Here is a 27439-nt window from a genome sequence, read left to right as displayed (position 1 = left end):
GTACGTTTTGGACGGTTTTTTGATCCATCTTTAGCATGAATATAAATATATAAAGATTATATCGGAATTTTAAATCTTGGTATATATCGTTATTTGCACTCAAATCTCCAATTAAAACTCTTATTATTTTGATTATTATTTTGAACTGGAAATTTGACTGCAAATGTTTTATATATTGCTATTATTGTTCTATATATTTATTTGTTATACATTTTTCGCCGAATAAGAAGATAAAATAAATAAATAAATAAATATATATATATATATATATATATATATATATATATATATATGTTGATACACTGATGTTATTTTTTTGTAGTTGGACACGGGAAATTTGGACGTGACTGTACCGGATATTAAACTCGAGATGTTTCCCAAGGAAGCTTTTACTGCTGGTAAGCAATCTTTCCAAAAAATCTTTATTCATTTATGTATTATGTGCGAAACGTTTTATGTGTCAACGATATTTCTTTAGATTGGATGCTAGCCTTCAGAGTTGTTATTCCTCTCTACATGGTCTTAGCGCTATCGCAATTCATCACTTATCTTCTGATTTTGATAGTCGGCGAGAAGGAGAATAAGATAAAGGAGGGAATGAAAATCATGGGCCTAAATGATTCCGTGTTTTGGTAAGATTGTAAATATCTGCAAACAATACCGATAGATATTTTAATTTTCAATTCTGATATAATGAGTGATTCTGATAAAAATTAATTAATTAAATTAATTAATTATTTTTTATTGAACTTAAAAATTTATGTTCTATCTCTTTCCTTCCTAGGTTGTCATGGTTTATCATCTATAGCATCTTCGTTTTTTTGCTCTCCGCCGTCGGAGTGATATTGCTTTTCACCCTGCAAATGTTTCAACACACACATTTCCTGCCGATATTTCTTCTGGTGGTGCTATACAGTTTCTCCGTAATCATGTTTGCCTTCATGATCACGCCGTTCTTTGATAAATCCCGTGTAAGTAATTTTTAACGCACGCACAGTTTTCTTTATTTTAATCAAATTGCATTTTAATTAAATTGTATAAATATGTTTAAAAGTTTTATATATAATAGATATATAATTATTAGCAATAATTATGTATAATTATGTATTATTAGCAATAATTATGTATAATTATGTATTATTAGCAATAAATATCTATTACTCATAATAAAAAAATATAATATACATATAAATGATAAGAATATCTTTTTCTTTGTTTTAGACGGCTGGTGTCTTGGGCAACTTTGCTGTCACAATGCTGAGTTTAATGTACTTCATTCAAGTATTTGTAGATGATTCCAGCTCGATCTCTTTCTGGTTGGTCTCTCTACTTAGCCCAACGGGAGTCGCTTTAGCCATGGACAAAGTAAGCTTCGAAGTACTTTGCGATAATAATTTATTTCATCACAAAGTTTTGACATGTAATCTCAAAATAATACGAAATTTTATAATTTTGAAAAAATTAAATAAGTTGTATTATATTATATTACAAAATATTTTATAATTTATTATTTATATATAAATAATTTAACAATAAATTTAACAACAAATGTGCTTTTGTAGCTCAATATGGACTTTTAATATATATCGTGTATCTCAAAAAGCTCCGCATTGTGTTGTGCAGGCTCTGGTATTGGATTTGCAAGGTCAGGGAGTAAATTTTGATAATCTGTGGTCTGGCCCTGGGATACCCTTCGGCGGCAGTCTCATCATGATGACTCTAGATATTTTCCTATATGGCTTGTTGGCCTATTATCTCGACTCTGTGGTACCAAGTACGTTTCCATTTATCTTATCATTTTTTATTTTTTTACGATTTATTGTAATTTAATGTCATTTAGCGCAAAAATACTCAACTTATGTTGAAAGAATATAAGAGAATACTTTTTGCATTTTAATAATTTCTGCGTATATTCTTTGAAAAGATTTATTCGCGCGTGAAGATATTTACATATCTCTATATAAAATCTAATAATAAGATTAATTTCTAGGTGAGTATGGAACCAAGATGCCACCTTGGTTTTGCTTCGTACCAGGATTTTGGTGTCAGAGAAAGGTTCAAAGGGTAAATAAATTACATTTTTGATATTTTTGTATTTTCTTATATAAAATTATTAAAATAATGTTTAAAATAATTATTGCAAAAGTTCGAAAATCTTGATGAAAACATCTAGAAGACATTTAAAAAAATTTTTCCTTGGATTGCATTATTTTTTTTCTTTTCTTGCAATAATCGAGGAAATTGGTGATTGAATCAAATATGGCCATCGTTTTTATACATTTATTTGCAGGTGCCATCATCGAACGGCGAGTCGAATTCTTTTATCCCGGGCGAGGAGACGAATCGCGACGTGGAGCCGGTAGTGCGAGAAATGAAAGGCCGTGAGGCGATCAGAATAGCCGATCTCTACAAATCTTATCACAAGTGTAGACGCGCGGAAACCAAAGCTGTGAATGGCATCAATCTTACTATTTACGAGGGTCAGATTACCGCCATCCTCGGACATAATGGCGCCGGCAAAACCACTCTCTTCAACATTCTTACGGGTCTTACCGCACCTACAGCCGGCACGGCTCTTATATTCGGATATGATGTGCGCGATTCCAACGACATGCGGGCGATACGCAGCATGACGGGTGTCTGTCCGCAACACGATATTCTTTTCGATCTGCTGACACCACGCGAGCATCTCGAATTCTTCGCCGCCGTGCGCGGCATTCCACGCTCGATGATACAACACGAGGTATGATTGTTCGCTTTTTTTTTAAACAACATTATTTAAAGATGACCATATGAATAACTCGGCTAATATGCATATAAGAAATATAGAAGTACATTGTTAAGAAATCAGATTAATGTAAATTAAGATGTAATTTTTTTAAGAAAGAAAAAACTAGAACGTTTATATTTTGTACTTTTTTAAGTATTTTATATCAAATTATTTTATTATTCAATATTATTTTATATCACAAGAAATTATAATGTTAATATTAATAATGTATCGCATATTCGGTTTGAAATTTTAAAATTTTGATAGGCAACGCAATAAATAAATTAAAATATTGATTTGATTGTCAGGTGAAGAAAACCCTGAAAGATATCGATTTAGTCGAGAAAGCGGACACTTTCGCGAAATATCTAAGCGGTGGACAAAAGAGGAAGCTATCAGTGGGAATCGCCATCATCGGCGATCCTAAAATTATTATTCTGGACGAGCCTACCGCCGGAGTGGATCCTTATTCGCGGAGACAGATGTGGTCTTTTCTGCAATCGAGACGACATGGAAAGGTGATTCTGCTGACGACTCACTTCATGGATGAGGCGGATATTCTTGCAGATAGAAAAGCAGTAATCAGCAAGGGAAAACTCCGATGCTGCGGCAGCTCCCTGTTCCTGAAGAACAAGTTTGGCATTGGATATCACTTAACGTAAGAAAAGCTAGCAATTTTTCGTTACATTGCAGAAACATTCAATTCTATGCAATTTAAATTCTATTATTTTGAAGTAAGAATTATGTTTTGTAGAAAGATTTTCTTATTTCGTCTATTTACTTTAACTGTGATTTAATAAAACTAAATAATTCAATCTTTTAATTAAAAAAAACGACATATCAAAAAACATGAGACTTTTATTATGTTGCTTGGTTTTACTTCACTGGAAGAAAAGTTGTGAAGTTTATTTTATATCAAGAATAAGATAAAATCGACGCGATTTAATGAATATTACTTTATTAAAATTACAGTTTAGTCTTAGAGGGTAATGCAAGGGAACATGCTATCAACCGATTAGTGATGTCGCACGTGAGTAAAGCGGAGAAGGCGAGACGTCACGGTCGAGAATTGAGCTTCATTCTACCGCACAATTCTGTGGAGAACTTTGCTTCACTGTTTACTGCCATCGAGCATGAGATCCAGACCCGCTCAAGCAGACTCGGCATCAGTAGTTACGGTGTGTCGATGACTACTTTGGAAGAGGTGTTTCTGCATTTGGAGAAAGACGAGGAGACCGAATGCACGATGGATAATCTATCGAAAAAGATGGTGCGCAATCGAGCGCTTAGTCGATCGCTCTCGTTGCAGTCCAAGAGTACGTCTTATCAGAGTTTGCAGAACGAGGGAGTAACCGTTCAAGGTGACAGTCAAGGAAAAGGTATTTTTTTATTATGTTTTTCCTTAAAATTCCTGCAAACGAATAATTCTATCTTCTGCATCTAAGGAATTAAACTCACAATTATTATTTATATACATATTTAATTATCAATTGACATTAATTTTTATTAAATATTTAAGTATTAATTAGTATTAAATATTAATATTTTATAATAGAATATAATAATAATATATATTAAATATTAAATGATATTAAATGATATTAACTGAATTATTTAATAATATTATTTCACCATCAGTCAACAATGTAATATTATTGAATCAGTGAGCGATTTGCCAGACGGCGTCCATAACGATCGAAATCCGCCTGTGCTCGGTCTCGGCCTAGATCCTATCAAGATCCGGCCTAACTTCCTTCAGACTCTCTACGCCATGCTACGTCTAAGAGTGCTCAGGCTCCTCAGGAATATCCAGTTATTGTACTTTACGATCCTCATGCCGCTAGCTCTGATAGTGCTTGGTCTCTATCTGCATAGTATCCAGACTGTCGACATCAAAATGCAGTCGTTGAAACTTAATAGCCGTAAGTGGTTGCATCTTATGCAAGGTAGGAGGTGATCGCTTGACTCATTTTTTTATCTGCACACTCAATTTACTTTAGAAACTAACGTTGCACATTTCATATATATATACTTCTTAAAATATATCAGCTTTTAAAATATCTTTTGTAAATCGATCAATTGTCTTAATTACAGAGTGAATTTTTGCGACTTTTGTAGAAATATAAAAGAACGTTTATGTGTTTAAATAGATATCTATAAATTCGCAAATACGGATGAAATAAGTAGCACATAATATATTTTGAGATTATGTAAAACTTAGAATAAAGGACCATTTTCTTGTCAAAGTTCAAATATTTTTTGCGAATTTATGAAAGATGAAGGAAACATGTATAAGAAAGTTTATAATTTTTACGAAACACAAATCATATTCTTTTTAAATTAATAATACGATGAGTCATTGTTACTTATGAATTAAATTTATCTTCTTGCAGAGACATACGGCGAAGAAACCAAGATTCTCTACATAAATAACACCGACCATGACATTACCGAGTTGATGGACAGTGTAGCTCATAACGCCAAGCATATCGAAGAATACGAGGGTGATTTTGCAAATTTATTGAACATTGCGCCGCATATAGCTGCCTTCAATATTAATGATTATAATCTGCCACGATTCAACATGACTGTCATCTACAATGATACGATGCAACATTCCCTTCCGATCTTGATAAACATTCTCTCAAATACTTATTATAGGTAAGAGTGAATAAAGAAAATTGAGCAATTTCAAGATATTTAAAACGCAAATTCTTTTTAATAAGATACTGAAAATATTAGATTCTTTTATGGAAGAATTTTGGACAATATATAATGACAAAAAAATGATATTGTAAATTAACAATTACTTGGCAATAGCCAATATATTTGCATAGTTTAGAGAAAGCAAATTTGTTGAAATTAAATTTTAAATTGATTAGTACTTTTACAAACTATAAATTTTTATTTAGTTTGATCTCAGACAAGAACGATCCTACGCGGATCGAAGTCAAAACGCATCCCTTCCAGCAAACGTCGCAACCCCAAGAGTTCAACATCGGCACGGCCAGTTGTGCTCTCTTTATCGGTATGGACTTCGTGTTATTGCCGATAACTCTAGCAGTGGATATGGTTTACGATCGCGAGGTAAGCGTTTCGTCTTAAAATTCTGATTTTACATTGTTATATAAAATATCTTAATTATTATTTTTCTGTCTCATATATAGATTATTTGATGAATTAAAACTCTTCATATTCAATATTTTTTTTTTACCACTAAATATTTTATCAAAAGTTGAATCTATTAACTTATTTGAATTTAAACGAAAAATATAAAATATATGCATCAAATATGTTGCGATTTTTTCGGGAGATGTTACGTAATACATTGGCTTAATAAATTGTTTAAATCTTTTAGATCAAAGCGAAGAACCAACTTCGTGTGAACGGCCTGTCGTTTCCTATGTACTTCCTGAGCTATTTTATCGTCCTGGTTGGCCTGATGAGTTTCATCTGTCTGTGTATCCTCGGCATCATATTCCTTTTTGATGTGCCTTCACTACAGGAGTTGCCGGCGATTATCACCCTCGGCACCCTTCTCATGCTCTACTGCCCGTCTTCTATTCTCTTTTCGACTTGCCTCAGCTATATCTTTGATAAGATGGATTCTGCGCAAAGCATTTTGCCGAATATCGCGACTTTCTTCGGGCTGATACCATTCCTTCTCGTCATGATCCTTGATATGTTGGGAGTCGGTAAATTATAATTAAGATACTAGATGACTACACACATACACATATTAGACATTCATAGATACATACATTTAAATTTAAGCAATCTTTATAAATCTTTACAAACTTTTGACTTTAAATTCCAATTTGCGATGTGTCATGATTCTATAAAATTATTCATATATTTTTCAAATAATTAAATTTTTTTGCAAATTTTAATTATTTTATTTAATTATCTACTTGATGTATTTACCAAGAGTAACATGAAAATTATAAAATTATTTATCACATTATATTATCCGTTGTCAAGGTGGGACAGCAGCTTTCGCGTTGCACGTGGTCTTCTCACTGTTGAATGCTATGTATGTGCCGTATGCAGCAGTATATTATGTGGATCGCGTTTACCTGATGTGCTCTATCAATGCCGCCTGCCAACATCTTACCATGTCGGATTATCTCACCACGGAGATCATATTGATGGCTTTCGGCGTGCTGTTGCATATCCCGCTCTGGTTTTTCGTCCTGCTTCTATTGGACATTAAGAAGAGCGGCGGCAATATCAGCGAATTCTTCAAATATTTTTTAGTTAGCACAATTTTACCTCTCTCTACATTTTTTGTTCTTAATCTTAATTTTAAGTATAAATCAAATTATTGGAATGAATGACAATTGACTTAACAATAAATCTTGAAAAATATATTTTAAAAAATTGTTTAAAATATTTTTGATATTTCTATAATTATATGGAAATAAGACGTTATTATTTTGTAGCGTAATGGTGGCTCCATTGGTGAAGAAATAATGGAAAACCCTGACATCGGTGAACACGAAGATGCAGATGTGAAAAACGAGCGGCAGAAGGTTTTCAATCTTATTACATCATCGGCCGTTCAAGAGCCGCCTGTAGTATTGGTACAGGTAAATTAATATAAATCAAATTATTGTCTACTATAATATATGAATAGCGACTCAGATTGTCAATAGCAAATTTTGTAAAGCAGATAAAATTTCGTTTAAACAATATAGTTATATCGATGATAGTCCAATAATTATATATTTATATTTCAATCAGAATTTGACAACTTTGATTGTTTAATTTATCATTTTGACTTTTAAAACATCACGTTAAAATATTCAGATTATATCTCTATCTGTATCCAAATAATATTATCTTTTGACAAAACTCTTACTTTAATTACTTTAATTATTTTTATTTTAATTTAGAGCAAATATTTATTTGTTATTTTACGCTATAAAATACACAAATATAGAACCTGCGAAAAGAATACTGTCAACGAGAGGCAGTATCATCCTGTAGTTGCTGCTTGAAGCGTGAGGAGGAGGTTGTGCAAAAGCAACGAAAAGTCGCCGTGCGAAATCTCTCACTGATGGTGGAACCGGGTGAGGTTTTGGGCCTGCTAGGCCACAACGGCGCTGGCAAAACCACGACCATGAAGATCATCATTGCCGAGGAAGCGGCGACGAGGGGCAGGGTACAGATCGGCGGTCATAATATCAACACCCACATGGCGGATGCTTTCCGTCAGATGGGCTATTGTCCTCAACACGACGCTCAATGGAAAAATATTACCGTGCGAGAACATCTTGAGTGCTACGCCGCGATTCGCGGGGTTCCATGGAGCGATGTCGACAGGTGAGAAGGATCTTTTCATATTATATAATCTTATTAATAAAATGTATTCGCTTTTTAGATATAAAATAATGAATTATAAATAGCTTAATCATTATATATTTGGAACAAATTTTTATTTAGTGCGCGCGTTAAAACTCATATCTAAAAATATAGTACTATTAAATATAATTTTAAAATATAGATGTTTCTAATATATAAAACATCGTTTGATTATCATACACATTTCTCTTGTTACAGACTCATAAATATGACTATCTAATTTATTTTACTTGTTCACAGAATTGTAGACCTATATCTGTCCGGTTTACAAATCCACGAACACGCCGACAAGCAGACTCAAGAATGTTCCGGTGGGACTAGAAGAAAACTCAGCTTCGCGATGGCGATGGTCGGTGGACCCAAAGTGGTTCTGATGGACGAACCGAGTACAGGCATGGATCCCAGATCAAAGAGATTCTTATGGGACACGATTCTCGCTAGTTTCCAGGTTAGCATCATTGTGTACTACTATATATATATTTTTTTTATAATTAAAACTATTTCTTACTCCCGTTCGACACACTTTTAAAGTAAAATATTTTTAAAAGACTTAAAAAATGTTTAAGAAAGGTTTAAGAAAAAGAAAATAGCAGTTAGCAATATAAAATTAATATATGAATAAATAATATAATTAAAAGATTAAAATTAGTAGAATATATAGAAAATTGATAAAGATGGGGAATAAAAGTTTAAATGAAGGATATTTTCTTAAATGTCAACAGGGTGGCAGGGGAGCCATATTAACTACCCACTCTATGGAAGAAGCCGATGCGCTGTGTTCGAGAGTCGGTATAATGGTGAAGGGTGAGCTGAGATGCATTGGTTCGACTCAGCACCTGAAGAATCTCTACGGTGCCGGCTATACTCTCGAGATGAAGCTGCAGGGTGGGGATTGCACGCCAACAACTCCCTCCGGCGATAGGATCGCTAGCTTGAAAGAATTTGTCGCCAGCCTCTTCTCCGATGCCACTTTGGAGGAGAGCTTTGCCGATCGGGTGGTCTTCGCCGTGCCCCAACACGCTGTAAACTCGCTGGCCGAGTGCTTTATGCAGTTGGAGAAAGGTGAGAAAATATATAGTGATTTGATGAAAAGGTTTCTTCAAAATTTGATAATCGGCTTCCTAAGAGGCTAGAGAAAATTTAAAAAATCTAGAAACGTTTCAAAAATGCCTAAAGAACGTTTAACGAAGTTAAAAAATTAAAAAAATTAGCTTTATTGATTTTCATATGGAAATATTTCAACTAAAACGTCTTTAATCTGAAGCTTTTCAATTGACAATTATTTGATAATCACAGTCGAATTTTAAGTCTTAATATGAGCAATTTTAAATTTGCAAAACTTTAAACTTGAAGATTTTTTTATTCACAATTAATAGAATAATTAAAAGCGTTTTAAAAAAACATACACATTACATAATGTAATAGATTATAAATCTTTGCTCTTTTTTATCAAAATCAAAAGTTCTTTGATTAAAAGAGATTTAATAAAATGAAAGATTTGCGATTATAACTTGAAATTCATTGCGACTGATATAAGATTTGAGGCTTCAGATTTATTGCAAATCAGTTGTGATAGAGACCTCTGTAACTCTATAAAAATTTCTGCTTACAGCCAAACTCGAACTGGACATAGAAGAATATAGCTTTAGTCAAACTACTCTGGAACAAGTATTTCTCAAGTTCTCGCATTACGACGAGGGCAATTCCGTGGAATGATAATTCATAGTGCTAATGTGTTGTTGTTATATGATAATCAGTGAAGTGAATTTTTAATGAGTGTACGCAAAAGTGTTCGTCTGAATACGCGAAAAAGTGTGCTCGAATGACGAATGTTTTTAATTGCTAAGTTTTGGGAACACGGTTTCCGTTATTTTCGTTAGCGAATCATGTGATTGTGATGACATTCATCAGCACCTCCTTGTTCTAAGATATTGTCCAGATGAACAAAATGATTATCCAACGGTTCTAGTATTATATTTCAAAGAAGTAGCAATGTGACACATCGTCTCGTGCCTTCAAATCCTTGGAGGGTCAATGAAGAAACACAGTATGAGATGAGAGAAGAGAAGTTGTCAATAATCTTAATCGTATTTTAAAGTGTTGCGTCAAGTCGATACGTATAAGTCGCTCCAAAACTTGATGAAAATTGAAGAAAGACAGAACGGAACAATTATCCGAATCATAGCGTTTAGGATGACGAAAAATTATTTAATATTGTTCTGAAATATTAAAGAAATAATTATAGAAAAATTAAAAAACAATTAGTCGGAAATGGTTGCGTGGTGCTTAAAAAAAAAGTCACTCTGCAACTTTAGATCATTAATGCAAGAACGAAACAAAACGAGGGTGAAGGAATAGATAGCCAACTGTCTCAGCATTACGTTGAATAGCAGTATTAAGATGACAGAAAACTAGGAATGATGAAAGATAGCTAATATATCACAGCTTAGATCTGCGAAGGAGTGTTAAAGTAATTAGTCGCTTTGTAGAACTCCAAACTGTTGGCGAAACGATGATAGGACGATAAAATTATGAGGGAACAGTTAGCCACTAGTTTTAAAGTGCGAGAGTTTCAAAGGAGTATTAAATCACAGATCTCTCTCATCTTGCAGCTCCATAGAAAAATGACGGAAAAGCGGTTAGACAACAGAAGGCAAAACTTCAACCAAGAATTAAGATGAAAGTTTGACTTGTAATCATGATAGAACGATAGAGAATTTAACAATCGCGGGTATCAAGATGACAGAAAAATCATCTCATTGTTGCAAATTATCCTGCTGAGATACTCTAGAAAAATAAAAGAACTGTTATTAGTCTTAGTGTATTTCGAGACGTATCAGTCGAAAAATCAGCTAAAGAATGATAGAAAGAAATTATTCCCTCAGATGGTGCTTCGAAAAAATGTTGAGGCGACGGGCCGCCTTCCGGTTCCGAAATATTGAAAGATCGCGGATAGAACAGTTAGGAACAAATAGGAAGCTATAATAATAAATCGTTTTGCTTTGAGAGAACATTGTGATAGAGTTGAGTGACGGGAGAAAAAAAACATTGACGGTGGCGTTACTGTTTATGATGGAACAAGTGAACATACGTAAAAAAATCGTCTCTCTTGCGAAAGAAGACTGTCTCTTACAAAATTTTATGTATTTATCCTGTAAATAGTCTCGCGTGGGGTACCACGCCGTGGGGGGAGGGGGAGTAATTATCGCGGCTCGAGCACGATCTCCATTTTGACAATGGAGCGTCATCTCAAGCTTAATTTTACGCTCGACATTCTACGCATGACATTTTTATTCGATATCTCTATTTCTCTCATTGGCTTTGTCTTATCGTGACATCGTGTCCGAGAGAAAAGCTCTCTCGCTGTTGCGAGCCTCGGTGTCCGAGGGTAAATGTCGGGCGTAAACAAGACATTTACGCGAGAAATGAGCGTGGCATTCTCGCGGCATAGTGTCGAAATTACATACCGGTAGTCCACTTTGTATTTAAAAACTTATAGATAAAAAAATAGAACTCGTATCGATATATTGCACTGGAATTGGAGCGCACGGTTCACGTTGTTCTCGGCATCACTGCAAGTCAATGGACCACAGTTCGAGAAAAAATAATATCCCGCGAAATTTCAGTTTTCAACTGGTCACATCGTTTTTCTTTCGAACAGTGGAAAAAGATCTTTATCTAATAAACATTCAAATATTATTGAAACATGATACTGAAATTCTATCATTTTATTTGCAACTTACTCGAAGAAAGATTACTATTGTATTCTGCACGTAAAATAGTTAATACAAAAATATATAAGTTTCCAATATGTTAAAGCTCTGTTAAAACTATTCAAAAATTTTTAATATTTTTTCTTTCATATTGCTCTTTCAATACATCTAAATTTTCTAACGGAATTGAATAATTTAATATCCCAATGGATTAAATACAAAACACACACACAGAAAAATATGCATTTTTTTTTTTATTAAATGAAAATAAATTTCTAATGAATATTAATGGATTTTATTTGTATATTAATTGTAACACATTATTTCATGCTTTTTGTGATTATGCCTATCACTATTTAGTTATGTCAATGTAAATTGATTGTAAAATATGAGCTCAAATTATCATGCTTTTAATTATCTTTTTTCTCCTTTGTATGATATATTCATAAGAGTCTTTATTAGTTTATTTTTATATATATTATAAACAGTAATACACATCTTCTACGTAAGATTGCAAATAAAATGTTAATAAAATATTAGATGAGAAAATTGAAAATAAATTTATAATGCAGAACTTCAAATTATCTGCTTTTTGAGACGAACTATCAAAGTGATAACAACGTGAGTCTCGCTGGGCTCGTAATGGCATCGAGTGTTACGAGAGGTGTTTGAGAAGTACTTTTCATCGTGATTATTTAATCTTTTAGATAATGAAGGAATTCCAGTTTTATAGACATTTTGAATTTTTAAACACGAAACATTAATATATTGGTGTAAGTTTAGTATTTAATATTTGTATATCTTCTGTAATTTGTGAAAAATTAAAAAAAATTTTTTTTTCTGGAGAGCACAAGCAGAACAAGACTTGAATGAAATAAAAAAAAAACGTTAAAATAATTTAACGATTTATATAACAGATTAGTTATTTGTAAGGATTATATAAATTAAAAGAGCAGACATTGTGTGTGATGGTCATTCTCAATAATTAATGTCCCGATATTACAGACATATACATATGTATAGAGTAATCAGAAGTCAGACGATATTTTATTCTCTTTTGATAAGCGAGAAGATTAATGTGCCTTGAGTTTAGCGTATATACATAATTCAGGAAAAACCAAAAACAAAAAGATAAACATCAACTATAATCATCCCGCCTGCAGAATAAGAGTTAGAAAGCGCTGTAGCAATCTTTTCTTGTATTATTTTTTCTGACAAAAATTCGATACAATTTTTTCATTAAAAAAAAAAAAAATCTCGTATAAAGCCTCGTATTATTTCTCAAACATCTCTTGCGCATTTTCTATACACATATTTAAAAAATACTCCCTAAAAAGGGCCGTAGTTCTAAAGAGGAAACGCAAGAATGATACAGCTTATAGTTTTGAGCGCGCAACAACTAGAATGTGTTTTTCTTGAATGATAACAGTCGTACGGACACTCTTTACTGTTAAACATCGATCGAATGATACAGCGAATGACACCAAGAGAAAAACAGTCGCGATTGAGGATATTGCTAATATATATATGGGTAATAACATAGGTTTAATTCTTTGCATTCGACCGATCTTATTGTTAATCGAGATAATTCCATTATTACTATTAAAAGAAAATTGTCTCTTACAAGAAAAAATTTATAAATAATTAAATTAAATTAATGGGAGAAAAAATTAATTATCATGAAGAAGAAATTATATACATATACACATATATATCTGTTTTATCTCTTTTTGTCTAATTTAATAATTCGCTTGTATATATAAAGGATTTATATGTAATATTTACATGTAATAATTTTAATGACTTTCTTTTAAGACAATATTTAAATAGTAATCATTCATAAAAATAATAAGTGCAAAATTAATACAATAAAAATATTATTCTACGATGTTAAATGAGAGAAAGAAAAAGAGGGAAGAGATAATAATTAATCATATTAAATAATTTTATTCGAATTTTTTTAAGTTGTATTATAACGTCCAAATGCAAAGAATTAAGCCGATCTTCTGTCGAGGATAATTTTGCATACTTTAATCAGCGCGAACTACTGATCAACATTAAGCAATATAGACGAGAAAAAATTAAAATAATTACGATTACATAATTGAAAGCAATGAATGATAAAGGGCGTCAATTAAAATGCGATCGGTCATCGGTTCTCGATCGGAAAATATTTTAGTCCCTTCAAATGAGCAAATTATTTGTGATATGTATTTGAATATGATGATGTATTCGAGAAAAATAATTTACATATTGGTTATAAATATTATACATTTACAGTCTACCCTAAAAAACTTCACTGCTTTCTCTTTCAACGATATCCTTTCAAAAATTTTGGAATTAATTTTTTTTCAAGCAAATAATTTGATAGGATTAAATCTATATTTGCTTTCCATTCATTGTTTTACCTTTAACATTATGCCTTGCATTGTATGACATTTTTATTCGTTAAAAAAATGAGTTTGCATTTTTTCAGACTATCTCATAAAATGGCTGATTTACAGCTTTTTTTTTGTAAAAGGAAAAGGAAGGAGATGCAGTGAATTAGTGTATGCGTATGGAGTAGCTTGTATATATAACATTATTAATAATTGTCTCAACATTATAGAATAACTTGGAAAGAAAGGCATACCCACGAAATATGTATATAAACTTTCTTGGTTCTGTAAAAAGAGAAAGGTAATATGCTTTTTATACAAATATCGTTCATCGAGATTTTAGAGTTCCGCTTTTATTGATTTATAAAGTATACTCGGGATGATAGCGTCTTATCGTCCAATTTTTCAAATAACGTAGTCGAACTGAATAAAATTGTATCCAAGATCGAATTAAATGATCGTCTCTCTATCACAATATAATGAATTTATAAGGAATCAAATATTTATTGCAGAATCCCTGCTTTTTTCGCAATATTTTCATTGTCATTTTTCACTTTTATATTTCCACAGATATAGTTAGAGTAGAGCGGCATTATTTTTTTCAATTTATCTCTAATTAATTTTTCTATTTAATATTCCAAGTTTTTTTTCACATATATCTCATGTACTTTGACTTATTATTATATAATTAGCATAATTATTTAAATACATAAACTGTGTTATTATTATAGCTCCGGGATACTATAAAACTATAATTTATTGCCATGATTTATTGATTTACTTTTTGCTTCATAAATTATTATTATGTATAATTGTGTATTTTAATCCGAGAAATTTTAAGGCTCCTGTTTCCTCTGTGCAATTATATCATATTATGATTCGTCGAAAATGGAAAAACCTAAATTCTTTTCTCGCAAATTACATCGAAATAAATTGATTTTTTCACATGATATCCTTTTTTATCTTGCATAACAATAAATGCAAGTATAATTTCATCTACATACATATTACAAGCAAAAATAACTTTATGGTAAATGTGATCAAGTTTTACAATTATTAATTAATTCACAAATCGCGAAAAGATAGATTTTTTTCGATATTTTACCAACCTATATATTATTAAACGCGAGTGATAGCATGCCAATTTATTTTTATGTATTTCATAAGAAAAAATTTACATAATTTCCATAAAGAGAGACCAGGAGCCTTAAAAGACATTACTCACTCAACGTTGCAAATACTGCATCTCAGAAATATAAGTCGTGTGCAAAGAGAGAAAGGCAGAGAGAAAGAAACAGAGGAATAAGCCTTTGCGTGCGAATATTTTATCTGTGAGAAAAGAAAGGTATCATGATTGGAGATTTAAAAAATTTTATGTTTAAATATTAATCCGCATTATTACATCCCTGCGAAAAATAGACAGATTAAAAGAAATTGACGGGAATTCAGTCTACAAAATTATATTATTAATCTTCGAAGATCAATGATCTACTAAAAATGTTTGAAAATTCTCTTGTTTCCATTCTTAAATTATTACTATCATTTCACATTCATTATAAACAGTTAGATTAGAAATAATTTAAAAAAATTTAATTAATGGTATAAAATATGCAACGATATATGATTAAATATGCGAAATGTAAAATATTTATAACTATATTCTTATTGAATAGTTAAACTTAACAGTTGTGTAAAGTTCATAGAACAAATAAAAGATATCAAAAAAAAAGTAAACGATACCTAATTAATTTAAAAATATTAGAATATATTACAGCCTCGAGAAACAGAATTCTTGTCAATTTTCTTTTTCAAATCAGCTGTTTCTTACAGGAGTTGCACTAGATATACATACTTCTACTCCTAGCGTATCTCTTGGAAGTTTTATTCGATATATATACATATATTACACGTCAGAAAAAAATTGCCTGTCCATAATATTTACCGTGTGGCCATTGTGTCTTCGTATCAGGACCGGTGGAGGTTTTCACGGAAGGTAATCTTGTAAAAAAAATTTGATTTAGATCGAACTAGGCTCTTCTCGTTGATACTTTCAAGCTTATGTAGAACTGTTTCTTAGGATTTTAAACAATAATTTCTTAAGATAGAATAAATCTGAAAGAATTTCGTACGACTAACTGGTTTGGACAATTATTTATGTGACTCTCCGTATCCCGTTTCCAATTTTCCTCTAACCGGGAAGGAAAAAAACATCCTATGCGAAATATCTTTCACTATTTATAATTAAATAAGAGTCAAACGTTCGAATTGAAATCATGCGGTGAAATCAGAAAAATTAATATTTGATATTTCATTTAAATAGAATGATTTATCATTCTTTCTGCATTTTTTATTTAATCTTGATATAATAGAATTGTTTCGCTATTGGTGTTTAAAAAAACTTATATATATTTACATTTAATTTATATTTTCCGAACAAGAATTATAATAATAACTGAGAATCCACATCAAATGTACATTTACCCTTATACGTATTATATGTATTATGTGTTTTTACACATGCTTAATTTTGAAATATATAACTTATTTTTTAACTAATTTCAAAGTAATTTGATATGTTAAAATGCATAAAAGTTTATTTTGTTCGAAATATTAGAAAATGAATAATTAGTTTAATTTTTAATTTTTTGTTTATTATTTAATAATTTATTAATATTATATATTAATATATATATATATATATATATATATTTTTTTTTTATTCTAATATATATATTAATAAATTGTAATAATTTTTGAAATTATATGAATAATTATTTTATATATTATAAATAATAATATTAAATTCTTTTCAAATAATTTTGACATAAAAAAATTTCGATTTTATAAATTATACGTTTATAAATTTGTGTTAAATTTCATATTTTTGGTACATCGAAAATGAAAAATATATTTTTTAATTGTTAGAAATTGAATATATATCTGCTTCCTAATGGCGCATTTTTGATACGCTTTTTATTTTGTAATATGTATGTATTATGTGTATATATTGCTCCTATATAATTAAAATTAGTTCAAAAAGGAGACATAATTAAAATGTTCCATTTTTTAATTTCTAGAAATTAAAAAATAGAGCACTAAATTCACAAATTATTCTATAATAATCGCAGAAATTTTTTTCGCCCCTAATACATTAATTGTTGAGAGTTGTACTCGATCTCATTATCAAACATATATTATATCTCTTTCATAGTTAACGCATATTTCACATATATCAATTATAATACAAAGCTGTCACAATTAATTAATTCTATAATTCTAATATAAAGGATACAAGTGTTATTTCTTGTTTTGACGTGCTTATCAATTCATCTAATTGATAAAATTTAACAAGTAAAAAGAGAAAAAAATAAAAAATGTGTCTCAAAAAGAACTATCGTCACAATATACAATAAGAAAAAACAAGTTTAGGTATTTCTCGCCAATTTTTATAGATTCTCTCACGTGAAGCAGCTAAAAAGACAGTTTTTTTAGGCAGTTTTGTTTTGAATGAAAATAACAAGAGAATATCTTTATACAAAGTAATTAAAAAAACGCTTTTTTTAAAATGAAAAAATTAAAAATTATTTTTTTTTTAATGTGATGTCATATTTTTCACAAATGCATATCTATATTAATGTACATTCCAATGATTTTTTCTGCATAGAAAAAAGACTTAAAAAGAAGCAGATTTCTCTCCACAGAAAATTTCATTAGTCATTCATGATATATACACGATATTTCAATAAAAGTAGCCACCTTTCATTTTTAAATTAACAGAGATAGACCATAACAAATTAAATGGTTTAAACTGAACTTTATTGTGAGTATAATAGTTGCTTATGGTAACTATCTTGCAATGACCAATTTCTGACTTGAGTATGATGATGAGTATTATGATCAAATGGCAACATGATATACGTCAATCTCTAACGCACGAGTCAGAAGTTGACCACATCGCAAGGCCGAAAATAAAAAATTAAATGTTGTTCACGATATTTTAAACTGATAAAATTCGTATAATATATATTTACAATAAATCACTTATCGTTGTATTCAAATAAAATTCACGTTTTGTTGTATCGAAAAACTCACATTGTTATAAAAATATTATACATACTGTAGATCTTTATGCAAAAGATCTACAATAGCTTTTGTAAGCAACTACTATCACAATAGAGTTCAATTCGAATCATTTAATTTGATATATATTTGTTATGGTCTACCTTTTTTTTTAATTTGAAAGATAAAAGATGGCCACTTTTAATAGGACACTCTGTATACACGTTTTTTCGTACTTATCATTCATTTACATTACCTTACGACATAGCTGGGACTCATCAAAATTAGAAAAATTGTTTTGAACATGCGATCAAATGAAATAAAGATCTACAAAACAGATTATTTTATTCGATTAAAGTTATATGTACTGATAAATTTTTATTAAAATTACTTAAATAGTTCTTTTTATATGAGATGCATACATACATGTATGCCTGCATTCATAATTAGTCTGTACGAGCAAAAATATTCTAAAATGATTTATACTATGCGCAATGAGCTAATATAATAATCGAATGTTTAACCATTTAACGAGAAAATATGAATTATTATGGAGAATAAATTGTTAATTATTTCAATTTTATAATACAGTTTATTATGTTCAAACAATGTTTGCTTTGACACTCTTGCAATTTTGAAATTAATATATTTCTTAATTTGAGATTTTATATATATATATAAATTTTTTTCTTTCTCTTATTATGTTTCATTAATTTTTTATTTTTAAAAATATATAGAATTGTGTTATTACACAGTTCTTAAAATATATAAATTTAGGATATATCATGTTTCATTTCACTGATTTCATTTGACTCCAATTCCAATAGTCAATTTTCGATGAAAACCATTAAAATATTCACGATTAGCAACAAAATTCATTTCATTATTGTATAATATCGAGTAATCTTGTACAAGACATTACTGTTTATATATCAGTTTGCCTGTCTCGTATATTATAAGTAATAACCAAAATGAATTTTTGTGTAAACCATATCGATTAATGAATTAAATTAATATTTTTTTTATAAGTTATAATGATTATCATATAAATTGCCAATTGTTGGTTCCAAAATGTAATCGAAAATGAATTCAATTATTTTTTCGAGACTTCTCAATTCGATAATGAAAATAGATGAATAGTAATTATGCGAACCCTATCCTCCATGATATACGGATATAGTTGAACATTACTCGTGTTCGGCAGATTCAACTTTGAACAGCAATTGAGTCTGATTGATGTATAACAAATCAATCAATCAGATTCAGTCATCAATATAGTTTCAACCTAATGTGATTGCCAATTTAGATCGGTGATTATCCAAACTTCCTCGATGATCACCACTTCAATAATTTCAGAATTTCAGAATGTTTCTATTCTATGTCTATAAAAACATTTTTTCTAGACAGAAAACATTATTTTTCAGGGGACAATAATTATTCAATAGGGAACTATTGATTTAAACTTCGTGCAAGTTTACTTTAAAAACGAGATCAAAATGATAAATCAAAATATAAATCATTCTTTATATCATCTTATAAAACTAGAAGCTTCTCAGCTTATATATTCGCGCTGATCGACTAAAAATGCAATCTAATTGTTTCTTTCTCTCTTGCATTCATACACATATACATGTACACATTTTTACTCTATCTTTTTCTATTTTAGAATATTAAGAGTATACTCCATTTGGCATTACAAATATTAAAACATTTATTAATCAATTTAACAACAAAAGAGACAAAAATCTTTTGTCTCGATTGATTAATGAAACGATTCGCGGCAATTTTAACACCAAATAGAGTTCATCCTAAGTCAGTCGGCAGTATAAAGACCACAATGCATAAAAAAAAACATAAGTAATAAACTTAAGCGATAAGCAAATCGTCCATTATCAAGAATTCTCGATTGTTATTCGCTAAGTTCTACGATTTACATATTCTTTTTTCAATGCGCAGTGGTCTTGATAAGAACTCACGAAAATTCTTGATTTCTGAGTCGCATATCAACGCGTATCAAAGGTGTAATCGCGCCGTTTTCATAAAAAAAGTCAGAGTAATAAATAAAAGATTACAATATAATATAATATAAAAAAGAAACAAAAGTATGCGTACGTAACACATTACAAAACGTTACTCTACGTCGCGGCGGCGAATCTTTTCAACAAATCAGCACCTTCTTCTTCATGTAGACAGGTACAGTCGATGATAATCGTTGGCGCCAAAGGCGCAGTTGCATTTCGGACATTTTCGCTGTCGCGTTTCATAACGCGTGCGCAAGCAATCCCAGCAGAACACGTGGAAGCATTTCGTGAGTACGGCGTCTTTGCGCTTCACTTTGCAGGAAGGACACGTCAACGTTTCTTTATATTCCCGCAATTCCTCCGCCATCACTTCGTCCAATGTTTCGGCGAGTTCGATCTTCTTCATACGCTCGACTTTGCGTCTAAGTTGCGCTATCTCCTCCTGCAATATAATTTACATGCATATATAATATAATAGTTCGCGTGAGAATACATGTATAAATAATTCAGAACACACGAGAGAAGAATGTAACTATTATAGGTCTAGTGTAGTATTTTAAATCATAATGTATACCTGTAATCTTTTAGTTTTATATGCTTCAGCTTCCAAGGAACTTGTTTTCTCCGCTACAACTTGTTGCGCCTCCTTCATTTGGGAATGATATTTCTCTGTAACAATAAGGATTACGTCATCCTTGCTGCAAGCAAGATTGTTGTCTTTATTAAGGCTTCTGATCCCATTGCAATCATTTATTGAATTGTCAATAGAAACGAGAAAAAATCATGTAAAATTTTTTCTTACAAAATATATTGAAATAAATTATATAATTTAGTAATTATATAATTTAATTATAAATAATTCAATATAACTAGCAAAGAACAGAAGCCCAATTAGTATTTATTTATCGTTTATTTCTCTAGCTTATTTAGCAAGAACAATATATGCTAAATACTGTTTGGATTTGGCAAAAACATTTTGGATTTCTACACAATCATAAACATTTGCACAAAAAGTTTCACCAAGATGGAGTTTCAAGTCAGCGGCCGATTGTGCGCTCTCTATTGCTTTCCGCTTGTGCATTTCCATCGCCTGTTGTCTCAGAGCTAATTCCTTCTCCACCGTGGCGAGAGAGTTTTGTAAGAGACGCTCTTTCTCTTCTAACTTTCGTACGACAACGTTAGCCGCTTCCACCTGCGTCGTCAGCGTGGATACTTGCTCTTTTAGCACGTCCTTTTCCTCTCTTGCGAGTTTATGCAGTTGATTACTCTTGATTCTCTCTGTCATAAGCTTGAAATTTGCATCATCTTTTTCACGCAGCTGTTGTATCAGTCTCGAATTCTGTTCCTGCATGTCCTCAAATGCTTGTCCAGTTACTTCCATCTCATTCAGAAGCGCTTCTTCCTCCTGCAGCCATACACAATTCTGTTCAGCGTTACATCTCCGTTCGCGTACGCCACAATAACTTAAATTATGTTGCCTATCATTTAATACTTGAAAAAAGCTTTTAAGATGATATAAAAGTTCTTGTACAATAAAGAAGATTAAGATAAAAACGAGATAAAATCAAATATCTTCTCAAGTCAAATATTTTGCAACTAATTTTATCTCTTTAATTAAGATATATACGATTCTAATTCTTTTATATATATTGCATCAAAAGCTATAAGAAAAATACACATCAAATCTATGAAGAGTGATCTACCTGTTTTTGACCAGCAACTTGACGTTGCAGGTTATATGCTTGTTCCTCTAACTTTTTAATTTTTATTTGCGCGTCTTCATCGGCTAACTTTTTACGTTCCTCGCGTTTACTTTCCTGTAAAAACAATAACACAATTTAGTCTGTATGATAAAAAATATCAACAATTATTATTTTATATAATAAGACATTTCAATATTTGGGTGTTTCTTAAGAAATCGACTCAAATATTGACTAAATATAAAAACAGTAATTCCTAATTTCATTTATTTATTATACTTTATTATATAATTATCACATACATCAAAATGTCGCAATTGCTATAACATACCTGAATTTTTTTAACTTGCTGTCGTAAATCCTCCAACTCTGCTCTCGTCTTACGCTCTGCAGCCATTAACTGTACTTTGTCTCGTTGCTCTTTTCCAACACCTTTGTACATATCTAAGAGAAGTTTCATCTCTTTCATTTCATTCACAGCCTTCCTGTAATTAAGTATTTATTTTCTTTTATTTCTTCAAGAAACTATATATTGATGTAATAAAAACATTCACATGTAATAAAAACATCTTCTATTTCACTTAGACTGCTAAATATCCGCGAACGTACTTGAGCTGTGCTTTCAAGTCCCTCACAATCTCTGATTCCGCCAGTTTTCCGTCTTTGGTGCGATGTGTGGGATCGCGATGCTCGGTTTTTACAGATTCTTTTTTTATATCCTTTTCACGTTTAATGTCTTTTTCCTTTTTTAAAGTCGGCGAAGTTAACGTCATAGAATCTGGTGTCCCTTTATTACCTTCAGTCTCTCCCACTTCAATAGTTTCCACTTCTTCGTCAGCACCAGATTCTCTTTTGATTGTAACACCCCCTTCTTCTTTTATCTATTTATCATATTAAAAAAATTAATATAAGAAAATAATATAAGAATAATAATAATTATTACACAGAATTTTATCTTCATAATTGAACAAAATAGTTGAAAATATTAATCATATTTCGGGAAGACTTTTTTCAAAGCTTTATCACATATATTATACAAACTGCATGCAGAAAAAAATTAACTAATAACTTTAATTAAAATTAAAAATGATACATAGAAAATAAAAACAATTACATAAAAAATTTCAGAATTATCTTTTTTTTCAAGTTTATATATTGTTTATATATTGTTATACCTGTGTAGAACCTGGCAAGGAGTTTGATGCATCTTCCTCTTTTCCACTGCCATCTGAATTATTCCCTTCCTTATTTTCTTGAGATGCTTGCTGGCCTAATTTTGCTGTCAATTCTTCTACTTCTCTTTTTAACTAAAAATATTTAATAAAAATAGAACTACTTTATTTTTATCTTATGTATGTTATACACTAATCTTTATGTTATACACTAATTCTTTATTGTATATAAAATTTATCTTGATACTTATTTAAATTGTTAATCTGAAACTTTATTATTTAGATAAAATTAAGATTGACATAAGTATATGCATAAATAAAATTTGCAAAGTTAAGTAAAATTTATGCTATATATGATTATATAAGTATACCCGAGGTATTTCAGTAGAGACTTCCTTGTATTTTCGCTTATAACGATGCACTTCCCCTTTTAATTGTTGATTGTGATTCTGAAGAGAAGTAATCAGATGCCGCATTTCTCGATTGATCGGACCTGTTTGTTCATTGGCCGCTAGATTTTGTTCAAATTCGATGCGAAGCATTTCGTACTCCTTGCGTAATTGGGCTAAGACATCTTCAAGTTGTATACACTCTCCACGCAATTTCTTTTGAGCCATTAACTCTTCGCTCTGTAAGAAAAATATCATTTTGATAAAGATAAAACATTGATTTTTATTCTTATATAAGCATAGATTTTAAATATGCAAAATATTTACCTCCATCATCTCGATGTGACGCAAATGTGCATTCTTACTCGATTGCAATTGTTGGCGAGCATCGTCTAATTGTGTTTTTAATTGCATGGACTCATTATATAACACAGAAAATTGTGATTGCAAACATTTGTACTCTGTTGTTTCCACAATTACCGATTCGGGAAGTTGTCTTATCTGAAATATTTAATGCACAAATTTGATATTGCTTTTATTTGTATTTATTATAAAGATAATTCTCTAACATAAAAAGTTATATAAATATAATAGATAAATACAATTTAAAAAAAAAATCATTGACTCACATCCATTTTCAATTTTTCTACTTCTTTCAAGGTGTCACGATGTTGCTGATGTAGTTTATCCAATTCCTGCAGTCTGTTGTTAGCTAGTTCACGTGTCTCTTCAAGTTCTCTTTGTAAGTCTTCTACCTGTAAACATAAAATACATATCAAAGAAATTAATACTGTATGAAATTAACATATACATATAATTTTTTTTTTTATATAGAAAGACGAAATTTTACTTTAGTCTGTGAAACACTGGAAGCAACCAAAGTATTCGGCTTATTGCTGCCCTTTTCATCTGTACCATGAATTTGCTGAAATGCTTTCAACTTTTCAATTGCTTCACCAAGATGATGTTCCAATTTATCATTCCTCGCCCGCACTTTGTTCAATTCGTACTGCAGATCATCTACTTGATTCCGTAATTCTGCCACAAGAGTATCTTTTCCCATTATAGTATCTTGCAATCGTGACATCTGAATAAATATATCTATATAATAACAAATATGCCTCTCCGATTGAGTCAAAATTTATAATGACCAATGATTGCATTAATATACAATTCATAAAATAAAAATTTGAAAATTTGATATAAATAAAACAAAAATCAATTACCTTTAGTGAGCTAGTGTGATGCTTTTCGTGCAATTGTAGATTTATCACTTGTAGATTTCTATTTTCCATCTGAATTTCCGCATTAGCGCGACGTACGACTTCGTCAATATTTGGCGCCTCTTCTGTATAATACAATTTATAATCATATATCAATTATGTAATACAATCTCTCTTGCAGAGATTATATAACACATCTATAAAATTCCTCCAGAATTTCAGAACATTTTAAGAGTATCACTACAAACTATATAAAATAAACTGCATGCATCTAGCTCAAGTTATTCACGAACCACACTAAGATGATAAGAAAAAGAAATTTTTTTCAATATATTGCACTTACCGCCATCAAACTCCCCTTTGAGCGCAAGAGTAATCTTTTCATTTCTTTGAGACAAGCGATCAAATGCCTGTACAACTTTAGACACTGCTCGTTTTGACACTTGAACACGATTTGCCAACTTCTCATCTAACTCTTCTTTATCCCAGGAAGATAGTTGCATAAGAAATGATGTTGTAGCTTCACTCTCATCTGCATAACAAAAAAAAAGAACACTTTTGTTTAAAAAAATGTTTTAAAGAATTTTGTTATCATATATTGCATCTCTTTTAACTTCTTACTTTTATTTTCAGATTCATCAGCAGTTTCAGCATCAAATCTCTGCAGTAATACACGTATGTCTTCATTAAGCTGATTCCAGTATCGATTAACTACATTAAGTACTGCATCGTCCTGCATTTGACGTTTTTCCAATTGTTCAATACGCTGTCTCAGTTCAGCTTCCATTCTATGTCTTTGCTCCAATCTCTGAGATAAATAAATTTTAGAGATAATATATGTGTGTGCAAATCATATATAATATTTTAAATATAATTTATGTAAAAGAAAGAGAGTATATAATTATAATACACATTACATATTCATCTTTTTGTTATAGCTTAATTTCTTATTTTTGCTTCATGTTTACAGTTATAAATTATTCCTTTTAGTTATGCAGATATAATGTAAGTTTTTTATACCTGTGCAAGCTTCTTATTCTGAAATTGCAGAACCTTCATATCCATCTCTTCAAGAGTGGATATAGGCCCGATCAGAATTGGCTCAAATTGCACCTTTTTGATAGCTGGTTGGGAACTGGTGTCCCCACTATCTGCTGATCGTTTCGACATCTTTGCAAACAGTTATGTCTGTAAAAAACGATAAATGCAATGTTATTCATCATTCAAGATATTGAAACAAAAAAAACATGTCTTTTCTTTTTTCTGCACAATTTATAGGATATTTACTCAAATCTTGCAAGAAAATTTCCTAATAATTCATGTACTATATGTATTATATATATATTTTTATTCAAAATTGTAAGTAAAAAAAATAAATCGATTTTTTGTTGAAATTTTCTAAAATAATTTTTTTATTATGTTTTTTATGCCTTTTCTAATGCTTTTCACTTATCAAAGGTAAAAATATAGACCCATTTAAATGAGATTTGCAAATATACTGAAAAAAACTGAAAAGCTTTCGTCGAAAACATTTTTTATTTGCTTTTTCATTTTTTCATAACTAAAAATTACAATTACAAAAAATATGTTGATATTTAATATTTTAAGACATTAAATATATATAATATAATAAATATATAAATATATATACTTATATATATAAACATATATAAACTGGAAATGGCTGGGACAACTTGATTTATTGGCAAATTGCTTGTAACATAAAAGCATTATCAAAAAAGAGAATTTAAAAAAATTTTCTAACTCCCAATAAAATTCCATGAGAATTTCGTGATTGTTCCAAATACAAAAGAAATTTCTGAGAATTCCAGATTTTCCAGGGAATAGACATCCTGAGTTTATGTCATTTAATCTCCTGAATCTGAGAGTATATAAAATGCTAAAAATTAAAGATTTTATTTTTGATGTTAGAGAGTACCAATATATATTATTATACTATGCAGAGATTTAGAAACATACATGTTCAGGATTTGGGAGGTTAAATATAATATGTGTCAGCAAAAAAATCCATGTAAACATTAAATGTAAACCATCAATATTTGATAAAAGTGACAAATATAGACTTCAGCTATACGATCTCATATATAAACAAGAAATAAATATAATTTTATATCAATAAAGAAAAGAGGTAATAATAACTTCAGAATAAACATATCGTCTGTTTTTTTTAACCTCTATTTTATGATTTAGCAATTATGATCATAAATATATGGACGTAATGAGAATAAAATTTCTTTTCAGATCGCGTCGGATAGACATACTGCATTAAACATAGACGACTACCATACGCCATAAAGACCTACGATTTTCTAAATTATTCCGATTCGCGAAAGAGCAATTCTGTTGTTATTGATCGCGCGCGCACTTGTGGGTATACCTCGGTACGTGTGATTTTTTTCAATCTTCAACGTCCACCTTCGACAGCACTCGATCTTTCCTCGCCGCTATGTCATTCCCCAATGTGCCGCGCCTTACGTGCTAGATCGTTCGCCGCGTTCAGTCTCTGCATCTTCTGCGATCTCGTTGACGAGAGTCGTGAACGGGGACAGGAACCGCCAGTTTGTGAACTAATGTGAATTTTCCCAACGGAAATCACGGCTGCGCGAAAGTAGAAGGCCGAGTGTGCGCA

General features: G+C 30.6%; 2 protein-coding genes across 4 annotated transcripts in view; one reads left to right on the top strand and one right to left on the bottom strand.

The window, feature by feature from the left end:
- LOC126859070 (cholesterol transporter ABCA5-like) overlaps positions 1 to 16360 on the top strand; it is a 37250-nt gene extending 20890 nt beyond the window's left edge. For both annotated transcript variants that reach the window (XM_050609976.1, XM_050609975.1), the window contains 19 exons: positions 323 to 398; positions 479 to 632; positions 785 to 971; positions 1222 to 1365; positions 1624 to 1774; positions 1991 to 2064; positions 2291 to 2743; positions 3079 to 3428; positions 3743 to 4149; positions 4435 to 4692; positions 5164 to 5431; positions 5683 to 5857; positions 6129 to 6465; positions 6752 to 7026; positions 7213 to 7359; positions 7713 to 8095; positions 8375 to 8582; positions 8857 to 9196; positions 9747 to 16360. In XM_050609976.1, the coding sequence (XP_050465933.1) occupies positions 323 to 398; positions 479 to 632; positions 785 to 971; positions 1222 to 1365; positions 1624 to 1774; positions 1991 to 2064; positions 2291 to 2743; positions 3079 to 3428; positions 3743 to 4149; positions 4435 to 4692; positions 5164 to 5431; positions 5683 to 5857; positions 6129 to 6465; positions 6752 to 7026; positions 7213 to 7359; positions 7713 to 8095; positions 8375 to 8582; positions 8857 to 9196; positions 9747 to 9850 (4491 nt within the window). In that variant the 3' untranslated portion in view covers positions 9851 to 16360. The remainder of the gene's footprint in view (positions 1 to 322; positions 399 to 478; positions 633 to 784; positions 972 to 1221; positions 1366 to 1623; positions 1775 to 1990; positions 2065 to 2290; positions 2744 to 3078; positions 3429 to 3742; positions 4150 to 4434; positions 4693 to 5163; positions 5432 to 5682; positions 5858 to 6128; positions 6466 to 6751; positions 7027 to 7212; positions 7360 to 7712; positions 8096 to 8374; positions 8583 to 8856; positions 9197 to 9746) is intronic.
- Positions 16361 to 18612: 2252 nt separating this feature from the next.
- On the bottom strand, positions 18613 to 27377 carry LOC126859074 (E3 ubiquitin-protein ligase Bre1). Of its 2 annotated transcripts, none has more exons than XM_050609993.1 (16): positions 27188 to 27377; positions 25810 to 25977; positions 25411 to 25597; positions 25133 to 25321; positions 24793 to 24914; positions 24417 to 24653; positions 24196 to 24321; positions 23894 to 24067; positions 23549 to 23806; positions 23181 to 23312; positions 22615 to 22886; positions 22337 to 22490; positions 22009 to 22122; positions 21326 to 21728; positions 20880 to 20974; positions 18613 to 20747 (listed from the first exon to the last, which is right to left on the bottom strand). In XM_050609993.1, the coding sequence occupies exons 2-16, from the start codon at positions 25957 to 25959 to the stop codon at positions 20466 to 20468; spliced, it is 2895 nt and encodes a 964-aa protein (XP_050465950.1). In that variant the 5' UTR covers positions 25960 to 25977; positions 27188 to 27377; the 3' UTR covers positions 18613 to 20465. The 2 variants fall into 2 exon arrangements, with proteins under 2 accessions (XP_050465950.1, XP_050465951.1); XM_050609994.1 differs by having other exon boundaries at positions 21326 to 21710; positions 27188 to 27376.
- Between the last annotated feature and the right edge of the window lie 62 nt (positions 27378 to 27439).

Source organism: Cataglyphis hispanica, chromosome 2 (genome assembly GCF_021464435.1).
Source record: "Cataglyphis hispanica isolate Lineage 1 chromosome 2, ULB_Chis1_1.0, whole genome shotgun sequence".
In the NCBI taxonomy this organism is placed as follows: Eukaryota; Metazoa; Arthropoda; class Insecta; order Hymenoptera; family Formicidae; genus Cataglyphis; species Cataglyphis hispanica.
Note: the sequence above shows the minus strand (reverse complement) of the source record. Positions and strands in the feature narration are given on the sequence as shown.